At 37.0% G+C, this 25,337-nt stretch overlaps 1 protein-coding gene across 21 annotated transcripts in view; it reads left to right on the top strand.

Annotated features, from left to right (window-relative positions):
* GPHN (gephyrin) overlaps positions 1–25,337 on the top strand; it is a 271,026-nt gene that overhangs the window by 220,348 nt on the left and 25,341 nt on the right. For all 21 annotated transcript variants that reach the window (XM_066551468.1, XM_066551466.1, XM_066551464.1 and 18 more), the window contains 8 exons: positions 891–933; positions 4,178–4,315; positions 9,572–9,664; positions 12,639–12,694; positions 17,546–17,665; positions 19,899–19,957; positions 20,143–20,296; positions 22,134–22,255. In XM_066551468.1, the coding sequence (XP_066407565.1) occupies positions 891–933; positions 4,178–4,315; positions 9,572–9,664; positions 12,639–12,694; positions 17,546–17,665; positions 19,899–19,957; positions 20,143–20,296; positions 22,134–22,255 (785 nt within the window). The remainder of the gene's footprint in view (positions 1–890; positions 934–4,177; positions 4,316–9,571; positions 9,665–12,638; positions 12,695–17,545; positions 17,666–19,898; positions 19,958–20,142; positions 20,297–22,133; positions 22,256–25,337) is intronic.

Genomic DNA, 25,337 nt, shown 5'->3' with positions numbered 1-25,337 from the left:
GTGCTGTCTTTCCAAACCTGAGAAGAATTACAAGTTTCAACTGTGTGATGTTTACAGGGCTGATACTCCTTAAAAAAATCTTTTTAAAATCTGCATAGTAAACAGAATTGTAAATATCCAGTGTTACTAGAATATTAGACCCATGTGAATGGCCCAATTGCCCTGTAGTCAGACTAATCTATCTGGAATAGCACAGTGGTAGCTAAGCATCAAAAAATAGGGGTTGTTGAGAAACCATGTCATTTTCACACAGTTACTTTTTAAAGTAGAATTCTGCTACAAAATTCAAAATGAACATAGCATTTCTTTTAAACAAATAGGAACAGCAGAGTAAATTTATCAGCTCCATCCAGGAGCCCTTTAGACAGTTGTGTATTGCTTATACAATTGTGAAGATTTCTTACTAAACATTTTCAGAATCAACATAATTGAAACTAAATATTTTAAACTCTCAATACCTGAAAATGTTAGCTATAGAATTTTAAATCAGGTCATATAGTTTTGTTAGTATTCTATCCAATCATAAAACAGGACCTTGATTCAGAGCTACTGTAATTACAGCTGTATAAGAAAATGTGGATTTTCTGTTGAAAACTGATGCTTAACACATAATCTTAAGGACTGTTCTTTGATTTTTCTCACTTACTGTCCTTAGGTCATCTTGTTTCTTATGGGAGGGGTGTAGAATCAAATTACTTGTATCAGATTCTGACCATCAGCTTAAATATACCCTTCTGCTTAAATATACTTATCTCATGCAAAATATTTAAAAATGTTGCTGAAAATATGTATAGCCTCTGTCTTAGATCCCAGGAGCTTGCCCATTTTATCTCTGTATTTTGCATTCTTGTTAACTTCTGTAGCTCACAGACTCTGTGCTCTCTCTGCAGGTCCAGTCTAGGTGCAGCAGCAAGGAGAACATCCTCAGAGCAAGTAAGTGCAGAATCTTCCTAGCTCTATTGAGAAACTAGAACTGCTCAGAAGACAGTAAATGATAGTCAGGTCAGAGGTGGGACTAAGTGGGTTTGCAGCAGAAATTTAGTAGCTTAAGACAGAGAAATCCAGTCCAAAGGTAAAACTGTAAATAGCTCATAGTGTTCATGTATTAATGGAGAGTCACCTTTTAATTTATTTTTCAAGTTGTATTTCTAATGACATGGAGGTCTGTGTTGTTTGTGATGTTTTGTTGTAAATGATCATGTGTGTGCAGGTTTTATGGGCAAGAATTAACACTCAAAGACAATGAAAATGGAGATTCTCAACTTGAATGTACATATATTTATTTCATACTTAAACATGAATTTGAATGCTGGATTACATAGAACCAAACCAAAAGTGCAAAGGTTAAGAGTTCACATTTGATCCAGATGATGTCTAGTTTAATTTGCACAATTCTTTTTCTTTGTGTTGCGAGAATCTTTTCTAGTCTAAAATTTGATCCACCATATGTGCATGTATATGTATAATGACAGGACTAGGAAGTTGTTTTGGTGGTAAAAGAGCAGGCTGTCAAGAATTTTCTACCTTATGCAACCAATTGAATTAGCTGCTTCAAAGCTAGAGGATTATTTTGTTGTACAAAGTGCAGCTTAAAGTAAGTAGTTATTTTTAGAGCTATCTGACATTTCACATTAGTGAAAGATAACTTGGTGAAGTCTGAGGAGTTGTTTAATGTCATTTGCTTGTAATTAAAGTGCCATTTAGTAGTTTTACAGTTTTAAAAAATCATTTGTTTGTCTCTGGGTCTATTTAAATCTGTGATACCTCTAATAGAAGTGTTAGCATTTGTTTGTAGGAAGAAATGGGAGAGAGAAAGGTTAGTAGTTACACCAGCATCTATCTTCCTTCCTTCATAAAGGCTATTCATGCTAATATTAAACCTAAAGGGGCTCTATTTTCTTGACTTTTCTTGCAGAAATAATGGGTATTACTTTTGGTGTTGGAAAAAAGATGTCAGAGGTTAGGGAATTTTAACTATTTCCAAAAAGTCTATGTTGGATAATGCATTTCTCAGAAGATTTTACAGAACCTTTGACTTAAGCAAATGACATGCATTAGCGACAGACTTGTAAATCTGAAGGTTGTTCTCTGGGGACCAGTCAAAGCACTGAAAACCTGTGAATTCTATCACTTTTTAAGGTTTAAAGAGGTGAAATGTCAGTTTCTGAAGTAGCTAACAGTGAGTTTTAAGTAGCAGTGAAATTACTGCTAGAAGCAGTAAAAGCATCTAGTGGCAATAGAATAAAGGTTGTTCACTGCCACACAATTCCCTCAGCTTTCATTGCTGTGACATGTTTTTTCTTAGCATTTTCCTTCATAATTTCCAACTTAAAACATCAGGAGAAGGTTTTCGGCATGTATTGTGTGGAATCTGCTGGACCTTCAGGAATTACAGTGCTGTTAAAGCAGGGCTTCTTTCTCTATGCAGAGGCAGGTGTGGGAAGTTTAACTGTATTTCACAAATGCTTTCCTTTTCCTCTTTAATGATGTTGTCAACAAAAAACAGACATGATAACTCAGAAATGTAAGCTTGCTAGGGAGATCCCCATTGTTAAAACCAGGAATGCAGTTTTTCCATGCTACACTTTTACCTTACAATAGTTTAATTTGGATCATTTGTCCCTAGTTTTCTTATGTGAAAGTTAGGTTTGAGTTTGCAAAGTCTTAATATAGTTAGAAAATGTCTCATTGGTTGTTTCTCTCTTCTTCAGAATGCCAACTGCTATCTTAAGGAAAAGAATTAAATCAATTAAAAATTATTTGTGCTTGACAAATTCACAGTGCCTGCTTTTTTCATCATGTTATCTTCTAAATACGTACAAAGAGATTGTTCAAAGAATTTCTTCCAGAATCATTCCTGGAAGAATTAGGTGGGCAGTTTTACTTGTCTCTACTTCTTCCTCTGAAAGGTAGTTACTCTGTTAATAGCAAAAAAAAAATTAGTGAACAATGTCTCACATGAAAAGGTAAGCATGTGTTAGTGCTGAACAAGTATTGTATATATAGATTAATTAAGAAACCTCCTCTTCTGAAGGAAGGGCTTAGACTGCATGATTGTTGTGCTACTTTTTACTTGCTTTTTATTAGAAGACTACCCTTGAAGCAATAATTTTTTTTTCAGAATCTGAAGGCATGTGCAGCAACAAATGAGATATTTATGTAGTGACTGCAAAGCAAAATCATGTCATTAAAAATTAGTTTCTATTATCTAATGCTTTCTGTACTGTAGTTTATGTTACTTAGGAATATCATTACATATCACATATAGAACATCATCCACTTTGGCTCTCATAAATACCTTCTTGTTCAAGGTAAATCCTTTCAAGATACTCTGCAATTGCAATTATCTGAATCTTTCAGTTTATATCTGTTGCTCTTGTTTATATATTCCTGCAATAGTTCTCTCTTCAGTTGCTCATCTTCACTTCCAAATCCTTCAAAGCTTGCTGTCCCCTTGTTTAATCTCTCAGTAAGTATCATGAAATCAAACACACTGCTGGTTTCATTTTCAAACAATTTCTGTCATATTTTCTCCCTACCTGTCCCTCACATCCAGGAAAAGCAAGCTTTCTTAGGTTGTCCTACTGCCTTCACTCCAATCATACATTTAAACACTTTGCTATGGTGACAACAAAACCTTGACAATGGATAGGACGCCCACTAGCTGGAGACACTGTCTGCTGCCTTGACTGCCCAGTAATTTCATTGTGCTCTCTCTATCTTCCTTTCAAACCTTTGGAGTCCCATCTCACTCTTGGATTGTAGGGTCACTGGCACAGTGTCCATTGTTGTGCTTTATCAGAGTATGTTGAGATGTGTTTGTGCAAACAGAACGGAGTGAATTGTCCTGAGTTCATAGAACTGAATTAGTCTCAGATTATCATCCTCAGTGTAAAATACTGCATCACCTGGCAGGGCTTCTGTTGTACATTAACCTGTCTTTTTATGCTCATTGAGACTTCTGGTATGTTCTTCACTACAGATAAGGATATACACTCTCTTGATTGTAGTTGAATACAGTGTCTTCCCAGGGTCAGACATGCAAGCTCAATACTGATAACTAACTCATTTAATTTGCTCCAAAGTGCTGATTAGTTTCAGTAAAATGGTTTAAATTAACATCACTACATGAATCTGCTCACTGTAGTCTACATGAATTTGTTCTTTCTCATTGCAGGTCACAGTGCTGTTGACATTACCAAGGTAGCAAGAAGACATCGCATGTCTCCATTCCCATTGACATCTATGGACAAGGCCTTCATCACAGTTCTGGAGATGACCCCAGTGCTTGGAACAGAAATCATCAATTACAGAGGTATGTTAAATTGGATTCTTTGTGAGCTTGAGGGTGATTTCTTCCCTATTTGGCAAACTTCCTTCTCTTTTCTTAATGTTGTGAGGTGTCTGAAACAGTGCTTTTTCCAGGAGAAACTGCTTTAGGAACTACCTGAAATAGGGGAAACCTTTCAAAGTTAGGAGAATGTTAGTTGAATTCAGTGGTGCTCCCTGAAGGAGTCTGTAATGGAACACTAATAAAATACATAAATTGATTTTCTTCCTGTTTGTATTATATGCAGGAAACATATTATACTCAACCTGAACATGCCTCAGTGGACTTTTGTAGCTGCCGAGTAGCTGAAAGCTTTACTGTGATTGGTTCCCTCTGTTGTCTCACTGTGGAAGATTCTCACTAAGTCCCTTTCCTATCCGAGATTAATGATCAAAGCAAAGTGATTATTGATTCCAGATCACTTTTTTCCATGTCTTTATCTTTAACAGTTCATCTCAGTCTCTTTTTCCAGTTTCTAGTTAGCCTGCTAGTCATTCCAGAATTTTCCTCTTCTTCTCATAAATACAATTCCTTTTCTAATCTAACACTACATGATCATTTTCTGAAATTACTTCCTTTTAATGTTTCATCATTCGAAACTTTGTAATTAAAGAGTAACTCGTTTTGATTTATACAGTGAGATTGTCTTCAAAGGCACCAAAAAGCAAGCAAAATATCAGACTTTGTGACTGTATCTATACTCATGAATAAGTAGGGATAGATGAAGTAATTTTTCTGGCCCTGAAAGGAATTAGCAAGGCATCTCTCATGTTTATTCAGCTAAACTATCCTCCTTCCTGAAATACTGTATTCATAATGTCTATTAGGTGCCTCCCTATGCTTCTGCTATTCCTTGCATCAAGCCTAGACGTTATCTGGGAGATGTTCTTGGCACATAACAAAACCATGACAGGAAATATGCTGGCAAGTAAACCTAAACTGCCAGAAACCATGCTGGCAAGTAAACCTAAACTAGGTAGGGAAGCAGAAACCTCTTCCAGGGATCCTTCCAGATTCAGATCAGTCCAAAAGTAAGGTGGTGAGTGAAGAGATTGTGGAACTATAAACCTCAAAAGGCAGAAACATCTGGGACACTGGTGCGCTACAGACAGCGGAGAGGCACAAACGGTTACTGAATGGAATATTCTGTCTTCTGGCTTGGAAGTTCAAAGTTTTCATGTTCTTTACCAAAACTTTGTGGTACCAGAAGCCTTCAAGATGTCTTCATATTGGCATACTGATTTAGCAGACTGTATGCAATATCACACCTGTGCATTATCACACCTGTGCACTGACTCCAAGCAGAGTTCAGTGCTCCTCTATGCCTTGGCAGCAGGATTTCTGAGAAAATGCTCCATACCCTGCATTCAGAGCAGCACCAATACTGGATCAACAAGGAATATGCATAATACATCCTGCACTTTCATAATGGCATGCAGATTTGAAGGCACTAAGGCATAAATGCCTGAGCATAACTATTGGGCCTTTTGGGTAGCTGTCAGTTAAATGTCTTTTCTAAGACAGCCCTTTGTGAACAATATGATGAGCTGCAGTGTTGGGTACATTTAGTCCAAATAAATGCGTATGCAACCCTGAACTCCTGAAATAAAGGATGAAAGACTGGCATCTGCCTCCCTGATAAGCACATCATATATTTATTTTGGTATGTCGGATACAGTTAAGGTACTGTAGGATTATTATTCTTCTTTGAATAAAAGAAGAATAATAAAATAAAAGATTCTAAGTCCAGAATGTATGTATTGTTATTCCTGACAGTCTTATTCTTTCAAAAGTAATGAACTGAGTCTGCTGAGTCACTTTAGTTTTGACCCTCTTCCCTCTCACCCAAAACACAAGCATTAGATTGATGGTACTATGAGCAGGTTCAGAGACAGATTCTTGATTTAATGTTCACATGATTATACCAACAATTCCTTCATATTTTTGCACTGTAGAGCAAGATTTTATCTTGCAGTTTATTTTTTAAGTAGTATATGCTCATTTTAGCACTGTGTGTTTTCCAAGTATATCCTATGAAATTTCAGGATTGAGCCTATAGGAGACAGCCTAAAGGACATGTCTGTGTCTGAGATACTGCAAATTCAATTCTCTTAATCTACATTGTAGATTTGTAATTTGTATCTACAAATCCCAAGATGGAAATGCATTTTCAGAAGTTCTTAAAGGTTCACCACAATGTTATACAGACAAATTAGTAACAGGTTCTTTTTTTTTCTTTTTTTTTTTTAATATACATCAAATTTCAGAAAATTGTATAAATTTAGTTCTGGAGGTCTGAAACTGTACTTAGAAAAGCCCTATTGTGCTGTGTTTGTTTTCTTTGTGATTTTGTGTCTTGAATTACAACTGAGCTTCTGAACTATCTTTCAGGAACACAATTTCTCTCCAAGGAAAGTGAAATGTGAAAATTCTAGGAGTCCTAATTGCCTAAATAATTTAACCTGATTTAGTTAAAACTAAACATATTTCATAGCATTCATCCTCATAAATAAAGCAGCTGAATGTTATTCTGTACAAATACCCAGTACAGACCTGATTTTATTCTTGATTAAGTCAAGGTAGGCTGTAGTCTCACAGATCTACCTATTCTCTCCTAACATAAGGGAGAGAATTATTAAAGTTGTCTTTTGAAACATGACTTTCACACTGGTGTGTTGCTCAGTGACCATATAGATAATTTAACCTCTTTCATATGTTAAAAAAATGGACTGTCCTAAAGCATTTTAAGGAAGTGTCATAAACCCAAGGCATCTGAAGTATATTTCCCACCTGGCATCATTGATATCTGGTACAAAGCCCCCAGTTAGGCTTTTATTCCAAATAAATGCAATTACCTGAGTATAGGTCTGTGGACACATAAGGTTAATTTTTTAGACAACATGATTATTATTATTATTCTGAAACTAAGATGCAGAAGTTTAATTGATAATAAAATTAAAATACAGAGGCAATTTATATTTTATGAGCTTAAGCCAGAGAAAAGCACATTTATTCTTGTCTAGTCCAAGAGCCTAACTGATTGGTTTAGTAGCATTGACTTTTCATATCACACTGCAGTGCTACCAGGGCAGGATTTACAAAATCCATCACTTCCTAGTACAAGATGTCTCTTATTGTTGTGCCCCAGAGAAATCAAAGTTCTTCATGGAACTGTACCAGGTTCACCACCTCAGCTTTACAAATACCCATATTTGAAAAGTCAGTTTAATGTAATTCTCCATTTTGTGTCAGAAAGCCATGAGCATCATAAGGAGCAGTTTGATGGCATTAAAATAATTCAGAACATCTTTCTGAATTACAATTAATCAAAATAGGCTCAAACAGTATTTTTAGAATATTTTCTTAAAAGAGACTGCAGAGGTACTTAAGATTGCCCTCTAGTTGCTGACTTGCTTCATTTTAAATGCCTAAGGGTGCTTCAGCAAATAATTCTTACATTTTTCTTCTTGTAATGAAATTCATTCCCATTACTGGTTAGCCATTTATTCCTTTCAAACATTGCATGGCAGTAAGCCATGAACATACTGTTCAACTTTGCTCTAATTGGTGTGATTTTGCATGCAGACAAGAAGCAAAATGAAGGCACAACATGCCTGCTAAAATTGGTAGTATCACTTTTGTATGAGATTTCGTGCATGTATGAACAAAGGGTGTTTTTACTAGGCCTTTGATAGCTGCCTTTTCTGTGCTATAATTAAAATGTCTGTGTCTGCATTCTTTTACTCACTATAAGCGTACAAGCTTCTGTGAGCTTTCTAATAACTTCTGTATTGTGTATCACAGGCACTGATATGCAGGTTTGCACAGGTGAATTAATGGCCATTACAAAAGTGCTTTTCTAGTTGTTTTAACAGGTTTCAGCAGCATTTTCATGGCAATAGTTATTTCAGCAATGCAGCGTGAACAGTAACTTCAGGCTGAAAGTTGATACATAAGGATGTGAGCACAATGTTTTTATAGTTACAATAATTAATTGCTAACTAAATCACTTTGTGTTAATAAGTAAAATACAATCTTCATTATAATACCACTTCACTGGAGCTGAACGTTTTCAAATCAAGTAGGTGAACTTTTTTACAAAATTTGCCCATTTAGTGTGCAGCACTAGCTCTTCTGTAAAATAAGAACCACACTTTATGCACTTCTCTTTTTTGGCATGTCTCAAAGACCATAATCCCTAAAGCATGTATCCATGCAAATTCTCCTGGCAGAAATAATCATGCATTCTCTCACTCCATCATACTTTCAGCAGGATATTGCCTTCCAGTGCCACAATGCACACTAAGAGCAGGCCTCTACTATGAGCAGGGCTTCCCTTTCTTTTACTTAGACATGCTGGAATCAAGCCAGTCTCAGTAGTTCTGACCCATGTGTCCCTTCCCAGTATCTAATCACACATATAATAAATCTGCTTTCTCTCTCACACTATATCAAGGGCCAAGTTACATATTTTCCACTCTGTTGCATGTCATACTAAAAAATAAAGCTCTTGCTGATTCCATAAAAGTACCAGCCACTTGACTGAAGGTGAAATAATTCCTATCAGTCTCTACAGCGAGGCTGAGCCAAATTACAGCTCAGCAGCCATAGTTGCTAAGTGAAGAGAAAGAGTATGTTTGAAACAGCTATTAAAATATTTAGAACTATAACACTGTAAATTTATATAAATAATTCTGACACTTACGTGCACTCACCCTCCATTTAGCAGAAATGCTCTCAGCAATTAGGTGAAGCTAATCTATTGCCAAACTTCTTTGTCAATTTATGAAAACTGGTTCATTGTTAATGTTCTCAATTCATCACCTCTCACCTTCTGTGCACAGGATTCACTTTTGAAATGTCATTTTACAAGTTTGTTTTTTTTTTTAATGTAATAAAAATTCAAATAAAGGAAAATAAAGAAAATGCATATATTCAAGAGATCTTAGGGGGAAAAGTTGTCCTGAAGAAACAAATACTTTTTTTTCTGTCTGGTCCTTAATTGGAGCTATCACCTTTGGGTTTGGATACTTGGCATTCAAATCTATTGTCAGCAATTTCACCATAACCAGGAGCACAGACTTAAACAAATCCTTTATCTATGTAGGGTCAAAAATCTAAAGCCTGAGGGATCTCTCTATCCCATACACATACGTTTCATCTATTGGAGGGCACAGCTATTAACTTCATTTCCCCCTTTCCCCCACTGTAATGACACAGAGTCTTTTCTCTTTTTTCTAGATGGAATGGGGCGAGTCCTTGCTCAAGATGTATATGCAAAAGATAATCTGCCACCATTTCCAGCATCAGTAAAAGATGGTTACGCTGTCAGAGGTAAACGCTCACTTTCTGGACATGTAGTATAGTGTCTGCTGCTTTATAACATGTTAATTCACCTGTTTGGGATCCAGCAAGGGTTATTTTGGTTTAGATTTGATACAGATCATTGCTGGGGTCACAGTTATATAAAACGCACTGTCTTGAAGGAAGGCCACAAAGCTGAGTTCAGATCTTTTAAGTGGATGCAGGTGTACAAGAGCAAATGTACACCCATGTGTGTACACCTCTGTTGCTTGTGCATTACTTGGAAACATTTAAAATTCTGGACAATAACAGAACATCTGGTTCTGAATTATGGATTCATCTTCTATTCCTCTGTTATAGATTTAATGAGGATTTTTTATATGTATTTTACTTTGTTGAACTGTTACAGATATTGATTACATCAGAGAATTTTCGAAGAACTTACCATAATGTTCTCTTATGGAGACACCTCAAAAGCAGAGGTTCTTACTTTAAAAATACTGCAGCTGCCGTATATAAATAAAATTAGCTTTATGACTGTATTCATTTCAAGCAGCAAATATGATTTCCCAGGAGACCTGAATTCACACTCTGCTTTGCCACTAGGTGCCACATCACTTTGAGGCAGTTGCTTCTCTGTGTGTCAGTTTTTCCCTTCGTAAAGTAAGAATAACGATGCTCACCTCATATGTCTATGAAGGAAATTTAAAATGTACAGAATCAAACATTATACTAGTAGTGACTTAATTGTAGTAGCGGTTAAATCATAACACCATGTTGAAATGTGTACACAATAGCCAACTTTCTTCTAGTGACATTAAAATATCTTTTTTGTTACTGGCTGTTGAAACCATGGAAAGCAACTGCCCATGAAATAGACTGCCTGCAGACCCAGGCAACGGATGAAATCCAGTAGCTTGCCCATACATTCAATATAAAAATAAAATTTCAGGTCCAAAAGATGAGTGTGTAAGAGAAACAGGCAGACCAAAATGACTAGTAATGTGGTCTGGAGAGTGCATATGTAGCCAGAGAAATACAGGTAATGTAGCACTGAGAAAAGCTAAGAGAGTGAGTTCTGAGTAGAATGCTGAGTGACAAGGGCTTTGGGATCAAGGCAAAGCTGTCTTGCAACCTGATTGCTGCAGGGTAAGGCAAAGCACGAGTACAATCTCAGTAAACACACAGAATGAGCAGAGTGATCATGAATGTCATTTCCAGCAACTTCTGACAGAACCAACACACAAAACCTAATTTTGGTGGTGAATTCAAGCAGAGTAACACTGAGATATTTGGATGCATCCAGAGAATGGCACTAAAGCTGGTGAAAGGGCTGGAAGGAATGTCCAGTGAGGAGCAGCTGTGGACTTTGGGTTTGTCTTGTTTGAGGAAAAGTATGTTGAGAGGTGACCTCATGACTCCCTACAGCTCCCTGTGGAGGGGAAGGGCACAGGGTGTCCAGTGACATTATGTGTGGGAATGGCTGAAAGCTGCGCTAGGGAAGGTTTAGCTTTGACATCAGGAAGTATTGCTTTACCAAGAGGGTGGGCAGACACTGGAACATACTTCCTAGAGAGTGGGTTGATGCCCCAAGCCTATCTTTGTGTCAAAGGCATTTGGACGGTGCCCTTAATAATTTGTTTTACATTTTGGTTAGCCCTGAATTGATCAGGCAGTTCTATTCTATTCTATACTGTTTTGTTCTATTCTTGTGAACCTGTTATCTTTGGATATGGAAAAAAAAAAGCTTTTAGGCAGAGATAACACTGACTACGTTAATGGATGCTTCTTACAAAAATATAAGGATTAGCTCTCAGTGACATGTCTGCCCAAATCCCTGTCCTTTTCTCATTTATATCAGTTGTGTATCATCTATAAACTTTATCTCCATATTATTATTAGTGGGAGAATAAAATCTAATTCAGTAGCATTTTATCAGGTTTAAAATAATTTGGCTATTAGGGATTTCTTTCTCTTCTTTTGCTGGATCATAAAAGCACTTTTTTTTTTCAGTGCAGGCCTAACAACTGTTTTTAGTAATATTACATGCATTATTCAAGGCTATCTAGTTGAAGAGTCCTTTTCTACTTTTTTGAGTTCACTCTAAAGCTCATAGATTAGTCTGTTTGATAAGCTTTTAAAGCTAAGTTAATTATTAGTCTTCAAATATGGGTAAGTACCATAATGATCTGCAAAGCTGCAGCCAGTGCATGAGTACAAATGTGATAAATCATAGACTGAATGGACATCCTTCCTTAAAGTAGTTCTTCTTGATACAAGGTTACCTAGGTGTACATTCAGGGCTCCTGAAGTTAAACCAAAGTTATTAAGATTAAGGTTGTCACTGGTGAGACTTCATCTCTAGGAAATCAACTTTTTACAGCTACAGATTTAAAATTAGTAATAATGGAGATTTAAATGTGATCTTTCCAGCCTAGTTTGCTTGAGCACTCTGCTGTGCTTGGTAAGGCAGAGCAGCTTGTGCTTCACACATGCTTTACACCACGGTAAAGCCTATCATACTACTAATGCAACTTGCTGAAAGGCCTTTGAGGCAGGCGGGAGTTTAAATGTCATTAGTAATTGTGCCTTCCTCGTCCCTGTAAAAATGCAGATTTGCTAAATTGGAAGTCCTGAAGAGTTGTTAAATTAGTGATCTCAGACTCCTAATTTTCAGTATTGCAATAGTATCATGAACACCCTTAAATCTTTGTTTTTAATGTAATTCCTCCTAGTCTTCCTTTACATGACCTTATACTGCCCAGAAATTTTCAGTTAAAAATACTCTGTTTTCTAGAACCAGTGTTTTTCAAAATAATAAACACACCTCAAATGGACCTAAAATGTAAAATGGTTACAGAACTTCTATAACCTTAGTCATGAGGAACTGAAGTCACTGAAGAACTGACCATTATATCATCTTTGCTCTTCTCCTGTTCTTTATTTATAATGCCACCTTTTGTTTTGGTTCAGTGTTTACCATCTATGTTGTCCCTCTTAACAGCTGCTGATGGCCCAGGAGATCGATTCATCATAGGAGAATCCCAGGCTGGTGAGCAGGTGAGCACAACTTCTTTTCTCTTTTTTTAATGTATTTTTCTTCTGTAAGATTTTGTTTTGTATTTTTACAAGCCTTGCTAGTGCTCCAAAATTCAGTAGTCTTGGATGTGGTGTGAAGTAGGACACAGCTGTACTGACCCTCCTGCTATGTGCCTTGGGACATGATTTCAGAAAGTGAGGTAGTACAGTTACATAAGGAGCTAACAAGGATATCCCAAAATACTTCAGAGCATTGTGCTGACATGTCTGATAGGAGTGCATACACTAACGTTCTGCCCTGGTCCAATGTTTGAGGACATGAGATTTCTAGTGGTACAACAATTCATAAGCAGAGAAAAGAGTGATTTAACCCCCTCTTGCTGACAGATTTTTTAAGGATGTCATCCCAATAACAGTTTTCATAAGATGCTTCCAATTTGCACACTGATAGCTGCAAAATGAAGTGTATAAATGTTTTATTAAGCTTTTGCAGATAGGTAATGATCAGAACAATCTTGAGGAAGCCTGGCAGCAGCCTGGTTTGAGGTTGGTTTGTGAGAAGAGTCTTTGTGCAACTTAGCTGATACATGGATTGATTTTAAAAGCAAGTTGAGGCATGACCTGTTTGTGACCTGCTGTGCTCTATAAATATTCATTAATAGACACATTGCGTGATTTGTTCTCAAATTCAAGAGATTTTTTCATTAAATTTCTTTACTCATACTGGGGAAATGGGAAAAAAAGTTATGTTCAACTACTCTTAGTCTGTCCATTTAATCATACCTGGCAGCTGTGTTCAGGAAAACATGAGTTAGTCCAAAATGTTTTTCCAGCTGTTTCAAGTCCTGATTTATAATTCTGTATATTGTATGCGAAATGATGGACAAAGGGATAAGTAACAGGCAAAACAAGGAATTAATCAATTTTAATTAGGATTTTGTAGTATGTCCATTTTGACTGCTAAACAAAAGAGTCCAAGTAAAATCAACATATTTCAAAAGTTGTATCAGGTTTTAGAAGTATTACCAGTTGCAGGATGATTTAATTTTTTTTAATGTGCTTGAACTGTCTCTAAATGTGTAATAGACATTTAATTTGGCTAATCATGTCAGGAAGAGCTGTAAAAATTATTTTTGTTTTAGGTCCCATCCATCATCATGAACTATACTTTGGTATAATAGACATCTTCTCAGTATTGATATTCATGTGAACTTAGATTAATGGATCAGTTGCAAAAAATATGTTAAATTACTTTCAATTCTAAAAAAACAAAGGCAAGTTAATTCAGCAGTTTTTTTAACCTGCCTTGTATTTTTAGCATTTTCAAGCATTGGTCCAGAATCCAAAAGATTCAAAGACAACTATTTTTACAAGCCTTTTTATGATCACTATAAAATAGCAAGAACCAGCAGAGCAACCCACTGAATTTTCACTCCTATCACTATTCCCCTGTCATCAATATTATAATTTTGCTAGTTAAATATCACAGCACAGTGTTGCTTAAAAGCAGTACTGCTGAAGTTGTCTCTAATGGGGACTACTTCCCATTAGAGGTCTGAAGTGTTTCAATGTCCTAATCAGTTCAGCAGGTTTGTACAAAAGATAAAAGGGCAAATGGAAGCTGCTTCCCTCCAACAAAGTTCAAGAGCTCACTAATGTCTCTACAGGGACAGTCTGTCCTCCCAGATTACGGGGAATAGGAAGGCTCTCTGGCAAGGAGCAAAAACTGGGTGGGAAGCAGGCATGCAGAGAGAGGCTATTTCTGAAAATACCAATGGCAAGTTAGAAAAACAAGGCTGTTGACCTCAGAATAATTGGTCAAAGTTTTTTTCTGGAGCAAACACATCTTAAGGTTCATCTCCTTCCCAAGAAATTATTTATAGCCTTGGAAGGCTCCTCAGTCTCATTTCACCCTTCAGTCACTCTCAGCAGCAACATTCTGCTTTTCATGTTACAGACCAATTAACAGAATGATTCACAGCAGGGAGTTCAGAACAGATTTAGATTTGGCTCCTCCTGTAGGGAAAAAGGTTACATAAATGCTAGTAGCAAGGAAGAAGATGGGACTGAGAATTGCAGGAAGGCCATATAGCCAAGTTGGACATTTCTGTGTCAATTTTTAATTTGTACGTTTTCTGATTTCCATTTACAGATGGTCATGTTTATGTTAACCCTTTTTTTGTATATCAGGGAAAGCTTTCTGGCATCACCCTGCTTTGGGAAGGTTAGGGCACACTTGAGATTATTGGTCACGAGCCATCCACAATGGCCTGTGTGTAGAACACTCAGCATAGGAAAAATGGTTTTCCTTCTGTACACTCATATAGACCATAGCATTTCCTGCAAGACTTCCTAAAGGTGTTTGTAAGAGGAACTAGAACTAACCAGCTACAATGTTAGAATGAAAAGCAGGCATTTTCCACTATTCCATTAACTTGTGCCTTTTTACAGAAAGGAGCATGGATCATTCTAAATGACACAGGAGAGGGGTAATCATGTGCAGGAGAAATTGCCTGCGATAGGGGTTGTGCTTAGTAAATTATTTCTGGGTTTTATTCAGTGACTAAAATTGAGCAGGTGATCAGTAATGAAGGCAAAGGACAGAAACCAGTATTGCCCCATTGCAGGTAAAAGTGAGATCTCAAAGGCCTTTACAAGAGCTTCTGTGAAATTTTTGCACATTAATATGTTTTCTGAGAAGCAATCATTTCTTTATCTCCAAAAAATCTATCATAGAGGAACACAGCCCTGGAGATTCACAAATAAATCTAATGGTTGACTTTTGTTCATAAAGTTAATCTGATCAAATTCTCAGCAGACAAAAATGAAATTAAATTTATGAGCAACATGACCAGTTCTAAAAGCAATTGTATCATGAATTTGTTTAAATGTATCGCATCATTGCATCTCAAAAATTAACTCATCTAACAATAAACTCCAAAAATATGGTTAGTTACAGCACATTTTATCACCATAGGCTGTGGTTTGTGGCAGTAGTAGACATTTTGTATTCTTTGTGATGCATTTTAATAGGCAGAATTTTTTATGCAATATATTCCTCTGAAATTTAAGCCAGCAATACTTACTAAGTTCAAAACAATATTATCTATTTGTAATGTATCTTTAGATTATATCTACAATGATATGCAATAATCCAAGGTGTAAGCTTTGCCTTTTGTAACATTTCATAAAAATCAAAATTACACACTAGATAGCATTATTTTCCCTTTTAAGCAGCTTTAGTACAAATGGCAGTGTTTCAGCTATCCATCCACAACTCCTTGTATAGTCTGGGGTGAGGAATAAATGCCATTTCCTTAAAAGTTTTTTTTTAATGTCATCTGGTTTAGATACTTACATGATAGCATGAATCTTGCCCTAAAAATACACTAACTGTGACATATGGCAAGTGGGGGTTTATTTTTTCTCATCTCCAAGGATATTAGATTTCCATTACCTGCAGAAAAGGGTTAAGATTCAGTCAGTTCTAGGCTCAGTTATTTCTTGGAATACAAAGGTCGCTGTGATGCTGTGGTAAGCCAGATAAAAACCATCCCACCCTATTCCTATGGCTTCTGTACCAAATGTGTGAAATACACACATTTAAAAGTAAAACTCGCCTTTCAGAGGTTATGACAGTGCTGAAGTGGACTAGAAGAATGGGCAAGGCAAAGAGCTTTATGCAGCTAAGTGCTGACCACTGGTCTAGAGTTTGGTCGTGTCTGTCAGCCCCTGGCAGAAGTCATGGAGTAAATTCCTGCTGGGCAGGAGCAGGTAACAGTCCCGGGAGGTACTGCCTGCAGCCTGTGGGCTGCTGCCAAATGTGTGCTAATTACAGTTAGAGAAGTCCTGGATGAAGTCCAGCGCTGCATATGGAGTTTAGAATCAATGTGCACATGAGTTATACGTGTGGCACGTACAGAGTATTCACTCTGATCACAGCTGCATAGATCTCGGTGTAGCACATGTTCACTTATAACGCTGAAACCTAGATAGGCCAGGCTTCCTGCCCTGCTGGGAGCAGCCAGCAATGAAATCTCAGTCGTCATATCAGCTTCTTTTAGTTTCGTTTTTTAGGATTTTTTTTGTTATTTATTTCTTAAGTAGTTATGGCCAAATTACAGTTTTACCTTGATTTTGACAAATGTTTATTAAAATAGTCTGCCTGGTGAGAAGTGTTATTAAAACCATATAATTGTTTTATCGTGTTGTTCAGATATTTTTCTGTTCTTTGTACTGCTTCTGCTGAAACTTTTTAATGTCTTGTGACTTTATAGAATTGTAGAATATTATCAATTTTAGGCAATTCTAAATTGACCCTCGATAGATATTGTCTGTGAACTAGTATTGAGCTGTCTCAGTGTTAAGAAATGTGCCTAAAAATTAAGCAGTTGGTTACATTACTATTATATGTTGGCTTTTCATAAATAGTGTGCTGGTAAAACAGAACAAAAATCCAACCAAAGCAATTTCAGCCCTGGCAGCCAGAGTGCTCTGCAAAAATATTTATGTACTGAGACCTGCTAGATTTTTGTTCATGGAAGTTTCCATCTAACAGTTAAATTTTTAAGCCAGTTATTTTTCTGTGCCAAATATTTTTCTGAGTATTAGTATATTCCTTCTTCTGAAAGTTGTTCATGTGATAGAAATATGAGGAGAAAAACCTGAAACCACCTAATATGTGGCCATATAAATAAAGCCAGGTATGAAATGGACTTTATTGTACCTGTTGATATTGCTCACAATATATCAAAAGTCATGCAGCAAATAAGAATTCTGGTCTTTCAGATAGATTACTTGCATAAAGTTCCAGTGGCTTGATTTTTTTTTTTTATCAAAAAGAGATTAATTTCTGTTTTTTTTATTTTTCAGCCAACTCAGACTGTGATGCCTGGTCAGGTAATGCGAGTTACAACTGGTGCTCCAATTCCATGTGGTGCTGATGCAGTGGTGCAGGTGGAAGATACAGAGCTCATCAGGGAATCAGATGATGTGAGTCACAAGTTAAAAAACTCATTTTTCTTTTGTGTGTGGCAGCAAATGGCACATGATACAATCCTGTAAATATGAAAGTCAGTCATACAGAAAAGCGCTTCAGTAATCTGAGAAGTTTGAGGGTTTTTGCATCAGTTCCTAGTGGCAATTCTCACTTTTTCAGGCTGTGATAACAGTACCACAGACCTTCCTGTTCTGACTGATTTTTCATCAAAATTGTTGAGTGCTGACTCTAAAATGTTTGGGAGCATGATTTGAGTGAAAGGCAGATGCCTCTTGGAAATCCATGCCCACAGTCCAATTCAATTGCCTACTGTAATTACATTTTAAAACACAGGCTAGTGGAAATCTCACCAGATAAGAAGGGGAATATTTTTTTAAATTACATTATGATCTTAGAATAGAATTACTGCTGATGTAATTAAAGCTGAATATGATTTTCTGCACTTCTGTTTTAAGTGCTGCAAAATCTATGGGAGGACTTGGATTTCTTTAAACTGTGCTATAAGGACAGTTATACAGTTTGTGCTCCTTTAAAATGAGAACATTACTGAATTTAGGACCTCTGAAAACCAAGAAATGGATAAGGTGCATAATCCTCCAGATTGTAGGCATAAACCTGTTTTTGAACAGATTTTCCAGCCTCCCTTTACATCATAATAGTGGACTACCTTACAGGTGCTGCAAATAAGAACACAGAAAGAAAACACAGAAAAAAAAACCCACAGAAAAAATATGAATACTGTAGTACTAATTCTGTATGCACCATTGTCTCAACATATGAAATGTGCTTTTTATGAAGCAGAGGAGCTCTCTGTAAACAACTTTATTCCAAAGAGTCCATTTTAGACTTCCTTTGTGTTGCTGTGTTTGCTTCTGAATCCCAGCTGTGATTTCAAGGCACAATCATCATGTTTGCTGTCATCTGAGAGACTTCAAGGCGAGAAGATGTGTCTCTTATTGACACAACTTCCAAGTTCAGCTTTGGAATGAACTATGTGTATGGTTCTGTGCTCAGATCAGCCTTTGCTCCACTGCTGCTGTTCTGACAAGCTGTTGCACTTCACCACAGCTCAGTGTCAACATTGTAATTGCAGCTGGGGTATAAGCAGATGAATTCTAGTGTTCAAAACTGATAAAGTCTGCAAAAACTGAAACTCACTCTCAGGATCCTTTCTCATGCCTTATTAATCTTATTAAATGCATAGACTTTTACATCTAATGAACTCAGCAAGCTGTTGAAGATGTCCTTCTTCCTAGCAGGGAAATTATTGAAATTATCAATCCTGCTTTGAGGTTACAGATGTATATGTATAGATTATGTCTTCCTGCAAAGTACACCATTGCCTTCACTGCTTTTTAATCAATTCCATTAGCCTTACTGAGCAAGTTTTTGTGGCCATTGCCCATCTCATCTTCAGAGGACTACCACATTGCAAATATAAGCACTACATCATAATGTAAAACCAGAATTTTTTCTAGTCTAAGTTTAGATTTAGTGGTACTGACAGGCTGGCACTATCTCAAAACTGAGTGTATATATCATCAACCCATTTGCAGGGCTTAAATTTAAATAGTAATGATAGAGGTCATGTACCATTTATTGGCATTGAATGAATCACCAAACCATTGACATTCTGAGCAAGGAAATGCATCAGACTCTTCAGGCCACTGTCTCTTGTTCACAGTAAATAAACAAGGTGAATGAGCCCCTTTCTGATTCATACAAGGCTCTCAAGTAGGAGTATCCACCACAGGAATCTACATGAGAATCCTGAAACAGCTGCAGCACACAGCTTCTTTCCACCTTTCCGCTAATGTAATGTCTGCCAGACTAATGGTCTGTTTGAAGTGCCATCTTTGAAATGGTTTGACCAGATCAAGTTGGCTGAGAGGAGTAGAAAGAATCCACTCAGTATACCAGATCAAGAGGTAAACAGGAAATCTATATAAACACAGGTATCATTAAAAAAAAAAAAAAGGGAAGCTAAAACTACATATTCAGTGCTGGTCCTCCCCTAGTGAGCTCATCATAAAGAGCATTTCTTAAAATGCTTTTCAGTTTTAGCACACATTGTGTTACAACCTTTACAAACAAATCAGGAGAACAACATGATGCTTAAGCCATAATGTCTCAGTGTAATGAGTGCTGTGTAGACTTCTGAGAAATTAAACATTAATCTTATTTGAATAGTTCAGCTGACCATATGTGATGTGCTTGTGTTTGTAGGGCACTGAAGAACTAGAAGTTCGAATCCTGGTGCAAGCTCGGCCAGGCCAAGATATCAGGTCTGTATTTATTAAAATATCTGTTAGGAATTGAAGGTCCAATGAATTTCAAAGTAATTTTTTAATCATGAGTAGTACTGACATTTTGACAGTCAGACTAAGACTGGAGCAGGACCAGTGAAGGAAAGGTACTTTGGATCTCATCCTATTTTTCTTTCATGTTGTTTTTCTGTCCTGATTTTCAGACCCATAGGACATGACATTAAAAGAGGTGAATGTGTGCTGGCTAAAGGAACCCATATGGGTCCATCTGAGATTGGTCTCTTAGCAACTGTTGGAGTAACTGAAGTAGAAGTTAACAAGTTTCCAGTGGTTGCAGTAATGTCAACAGGGAATGAGGTAAGAAAAGTTTGTTTAGAATTATAGTCTGAAATACTGTCTTTTTTTTGAGGCAATGTTTTGGATTAGTGACTTCCACCCTACTCCCAAGCAGACTCACTTTTGACAGCAACTCATGCTGACATGAGCTATTTCTGTGAGGCATCAACCCATAATAATCTGCTTGTGTTTTCTCCCTTAGGGGCTTTCTCACAGGTCTCACACTCTCTTTGCCAAAATTTTGGTAATGTATCCAACCATGTGCCAACTGTTTTCCTCCTGCCAGCAAGGAAGAACCTGTGGGGTAGTTGGGGTTGTAATTCATGTTGCCAGTCCTGACTGAAGAGTAATTTATTTTAAGCAACATCCTCTATGTCTATAACACAAATGGCAGACAAACTGACTTGGAAAACTCAATAGTTCTACCAAATGCCTTGTTGCAGTATTGTGCCTCAATATTCTTTCTTATAGTAGCACATGTTGAAATCCAGACACTCTCCTGTTGGTAGAACTGCAGACCAGCTTTATAATTGCTTTAACTACATCAGAAAAATCAGGTTTAAGATTAACTTAATTTACTAACTTTACATACGTTGTGTGTTGACCCAGGCCAGCCACTGTGCCCTCTTACTTCTTCCAGCAACAGGACAAAGAATAGGAAGAGCAGAATCTAAAGAACATGTGGGTTGAGATATGTGACTTAAGACAGCATGAAGTTTTGACTGTCCTTTAAGACAAACTTATTGAAATCCAGCCTCAAATATTAACTCAGTAGCTGTATTCTCATGCAGCTTGAATATGTTCAATTTTGAAAGACTTTGAAAACTTTTCATAGGTTAAATTTTGTCATCTGGGGCACAGATTATTGCCAGATTTCATAACATAAACAGGGTGTGGCATGCAGGAACCAAACCACTAACTGAGGAATAAATCCATAGAGCTACAAGGATTACAGGTGGTGATTTTCTGACTGGTAGCTTCCATATGATTGAAGATTCTTGCATGTCATTAAAGGGTCCTTTACTGATGTAGACATTCTCTTTTGTAAAATGCTAAAACATTCTTTAACATCCTATGACAATCTTCACAGAAACAGAGCTGCAAGCCAAAGCATAAAATTTACCCATGTTCCACTTCTCATTATTCTTACCTTACTACCTAATGCTGTGATTTTGACAGATACGTTCTTATTAGTAGTAGTATTATTTACCTCTTGTCAATATTGTATTGTCCTTTTGTGCCCTACATTAGAATTTCTAATATATATAAAACATACATTTATATATGTATGTTTTGTAGTTTAGCTTCCAAAATACATGACACATTTGAGGTAATTGCCACAACAGACTATCTTAAGAGAAAGTTCTTAATCCAAAACAGTAATTGATATAAGAACTAAGCACAAGGCTTCTGTTCATTAATCCAATGCAGACTGTTGTATTTAAGATATCTTTTTTGGTGAGCAGACAAGGAAATTCAAAATGCTCATTAATGCCTTTAAATCTGGTTAACAACATCAATGAGGTTCCCTTAGAATCATTTAAAGAGGAAGAATAACGTGAAAACTTGAAAGTGTTTTGTTTGATTGCTAAAGTCTGAGATTAGAAGCCATGTACTCATAAGGAGTAAGAATGTTTTGCAGACATGAACCAGTAGAAACAAACTAAACAATGTGGAGGATTGGACTAAACAAGCACATTACATATCTTATTAATTTAAATTCACTTAATCACTTTATACATATGTTTCCTGATATGTGTCTAAAAATATCCTGTCCAACCTGAAGAAATAATTCTCGCTTGACTGGTGTAAAGCACAGTGTTCCAAGGAGACTGACTGAGTGTTTCTGGTTTTATAGCTGCTGAATCCTGAGGATGACCTCTTGCCAGGCAAGATTCGGGACAGTAACCGTTCAACTCTGCTAGCTACAATCCAAGAGCACGGCTATCCAACAATCAACCTGGGAATTGTGGGTGATAAGTAAGTACCACATGTTAGTAAAGATGTCACTTCATATTCATGTGATGCACTTCATGGCATCCATGGGAAAAAGAAATACCAGAGAAAATGTCACTCATTACAAATGTCACAGTGTTGTGACAAGGAACATCTTGGAGAAAGTATTTCATCCTTTTCATTATAGCAAGAAATAAATCTATTTTAATATTAGGACAAATATTTTGAAAAAAATAGTATTTAATGGTGTTTAATTTGTTTTGCATTCTGTTTGTTGAAACAGATAATCTATTTCCTGTTGCAAATTGAATTTTTTGTTGCAGTATCCTTCCAAGCACTATACTTAAAACACATAAAGGGAGACAATTCTACAGCAGCTACCCTTTTTTCTGGTCAAATAAAGGGAGAAGGAAAGTTTCTCTCAGAGTTTATTTTCCATGCCAAAATTGATTTAGACTATACAATTTTGTCATATTCTGAGTAATTCTCTTTTGAAGAAGGACCCACTGCTGCATATTGGTCATCATTTCCAGAAATATGTGGAAGAATTTTTTTTTTTTTAACTTTAATGGTCTTTACTTTGATTGCCCCAGAGTAGCACCCTACTGATCAGTCTTTCTGTTCATTTGACAGTGATTGCTCCTTGTTTCCCAGTGGTAGTGAAGTGACATCTCTTGAGAGCTCTGGGATAAGTGATTGAAGTGTTCAGCTTTCTGTCCTTCCCAAGACTGGGCAGTGACTGCTATCCATGGCTTGAATTTCTCAGCATAATGTATTTCCTCAATGTATTGCGACCTGGAGGCTTTGAAAGGTCTTTCTTACTTTTCAGTTGGGGTATCAAACCAACTGACAGGCTTGGTTTGACAGGGAGTTGTTCAGGTCATCCCAGTGGGTAATTAAAAGTAAAAATAAAAAAAAAGAAAAGCAGATGACCAGGTCCCAGTCAGGGACTAAAAGGGAATCCAACCAGGTTACTATTACAGAGCAGGTAATTTCCAACCCAGTCTTCCCTAAAGCAGTATTCAATACAAAACATGACTAGCTTGACAGAAAGTATATGAATGGGCCAGCCCCTGCATGGTTTTGCAATAATTAAACCAACTTGCATGGTGGCTGCAGGAAATGCAGTTGAGTTTGAAGTACTCATACAGGGAATGTGACATCACAGTTGTGATCTTAGGGAAGGTAAACCCTTCTGGATACTCTCACTGCATCCAAGTATCCTTTTTTGCTTCTGTAACCTAGCAAAACACCACTGCATTTCCAACCAGCAAGAGATACCCAGCCCTCCCGCCCATGAATGCTTCCAGTTTCAGGTGGTGATGCCATACAGAGTCTAAACTCATGAGGCTGTTCTTTCCAGGAGTGGTATCTAAATGAGATAGGTAAATTGCTCCAGGATCACTGGAGCTTTCCATATTATAAGGACCTTTTTAAACTGTAAATACAAGTAGAGAAGTTTTCAAATGAAAGTATTATATCCAGAGATCAGGTTCTATATTTGTGTAGCTAAGAAAAAAGAAAACAGCCACAAAAAATCTCTTACCTCCTGGGAGTCATCTCTGTGTAAAGGGATTGTCAGAGGTTTTCTTCAGCAAAATACTGTAGGTGGAACTTTTTACCAGCTGCAGGAGCAAAAGTAATAGCTACTGTTACCAACATTATTGTCAATGACATCTTACATCCTGTGTTACCAATGGCTTTATGCAGTGGAAAAGATGCTTTCCCTGGTAGTCCCCTCTGAAAAAGAGTGTAAAGCTTGTTTGTTCTTTATGGCTTTGTCCTAATCAAATAGCTATAGTCTCAACTTTGCTGTAAAGTCAACACTATCAAAAATTTAAAAAGGTTAAAAAAGTTTAACTTAAGGTCATTGTGCAAAACTGTAGCTATGTATTCCATTGCCTTCAGGAATTGTTTCTGTGACCTCCTAGGCATGGAGAGTCTGTGAAGATAAATAATTTTGAAAGCTCTCAGTCATAAACAGCAAACAGCTTTAGAATCATAGAATCATTTAAGTTGGAAAAGACTTTAGGATCATGAAGTCCAACCAGCATTGCCAAGTCCACAACTAAACCATGTCCCCAGGTGCCACACCTACATGTCTTTTAAATACCTCCAGGGGTGGAAACTCCATCACTTCCCTGGACAGCCTGTTCCAATGCTTGAAGGACCTTTCAGAGAAGAAATTTTTCCTGATATCAAATCTAAATCTCCCATGCTGCAACTTGAGGCCATTTCCTCTCATCCTATCACAAGTTACTTGAGAGAAGAGACTGATCCCCACCTGGCTATACCCTCCTTTCAGGTGGCTGTAGAGAGTGATAAGGTCTCCCCTGCACCTCTTTTTCTCCAGGCTGAACAATTCCAGGTCCCTCAGACACTCCTCATCAGACGTGTGCCCCAGATCCTTCAACAGCTTCATTGTTCTTCTTTGGAATGTCTTTGTTGCAGTGAGGGAGATTTAAGGCCCAAGAGAACTTTTTTTGCTTTTCTATATTTTTTACAAATGTATTTTATGACCTGTTTTTACTTGTCAGATGCTAGCTGAACACCAGGCAACAAACAAATATATCAGTCTAAGAAAGTGCCTGCAGCTTGGCTTTCTGTTATGTGAGAGGTGGATTCTTTTGAATCTTAGCTACTAAAATGATCTCTGAGTCTTGAGATAGCATTACCTTGGCAAAGGTAGTAACAGTTCTTTTTAAATGTTTGGTTTTCTGCTTTTTTCTGTTCCATGCTAACAAAGCAGCTTCTGCAGAGGTAGTTACTTTAGCTCATAGAATAGAAATAATGAGCCTCCAATCACAGAGTGTACTTTGCAGTAACTTTTGAAAGAATAATTCAGCACTGTTGACTTAGCTAAGAATCTTCTGCACCAGATATCAGGATTCAGTCCTAGCAAGTCTTCTGCCATTCTTCCACACTCACATGCCCAATCCTTATCTTTACAGCAAAATGCACCAGCAGTTCTGTTTCACTCAAAGGGAAACTCTGACTGTGTAAATCAGTTTGATAAGAAGTACGGTGTTATTTCATAACGTAATAAAGCTAACAGAGTGTTGCCCATACAAATATTTCAGTACATATTTTTGGACTAACATGACTG

Source organism: Molothrus aeneus, chromosome 6 (genome assembly GCF_037042795.1).
Source record: "Molothrus aeneus isolate 106 chromosome 6, BPBGC_Maene_1.0, whole genome shotgun sequence".
Lineage (NCBI taxonomy): Eukaryota > Metazoa > Chordata > Aves > Passeriformes > Icteridae > Molothrus > Molothrus aeneus.
This window is presented reverse-complemented; position numbering and strand designations above follow the sequence as displayed.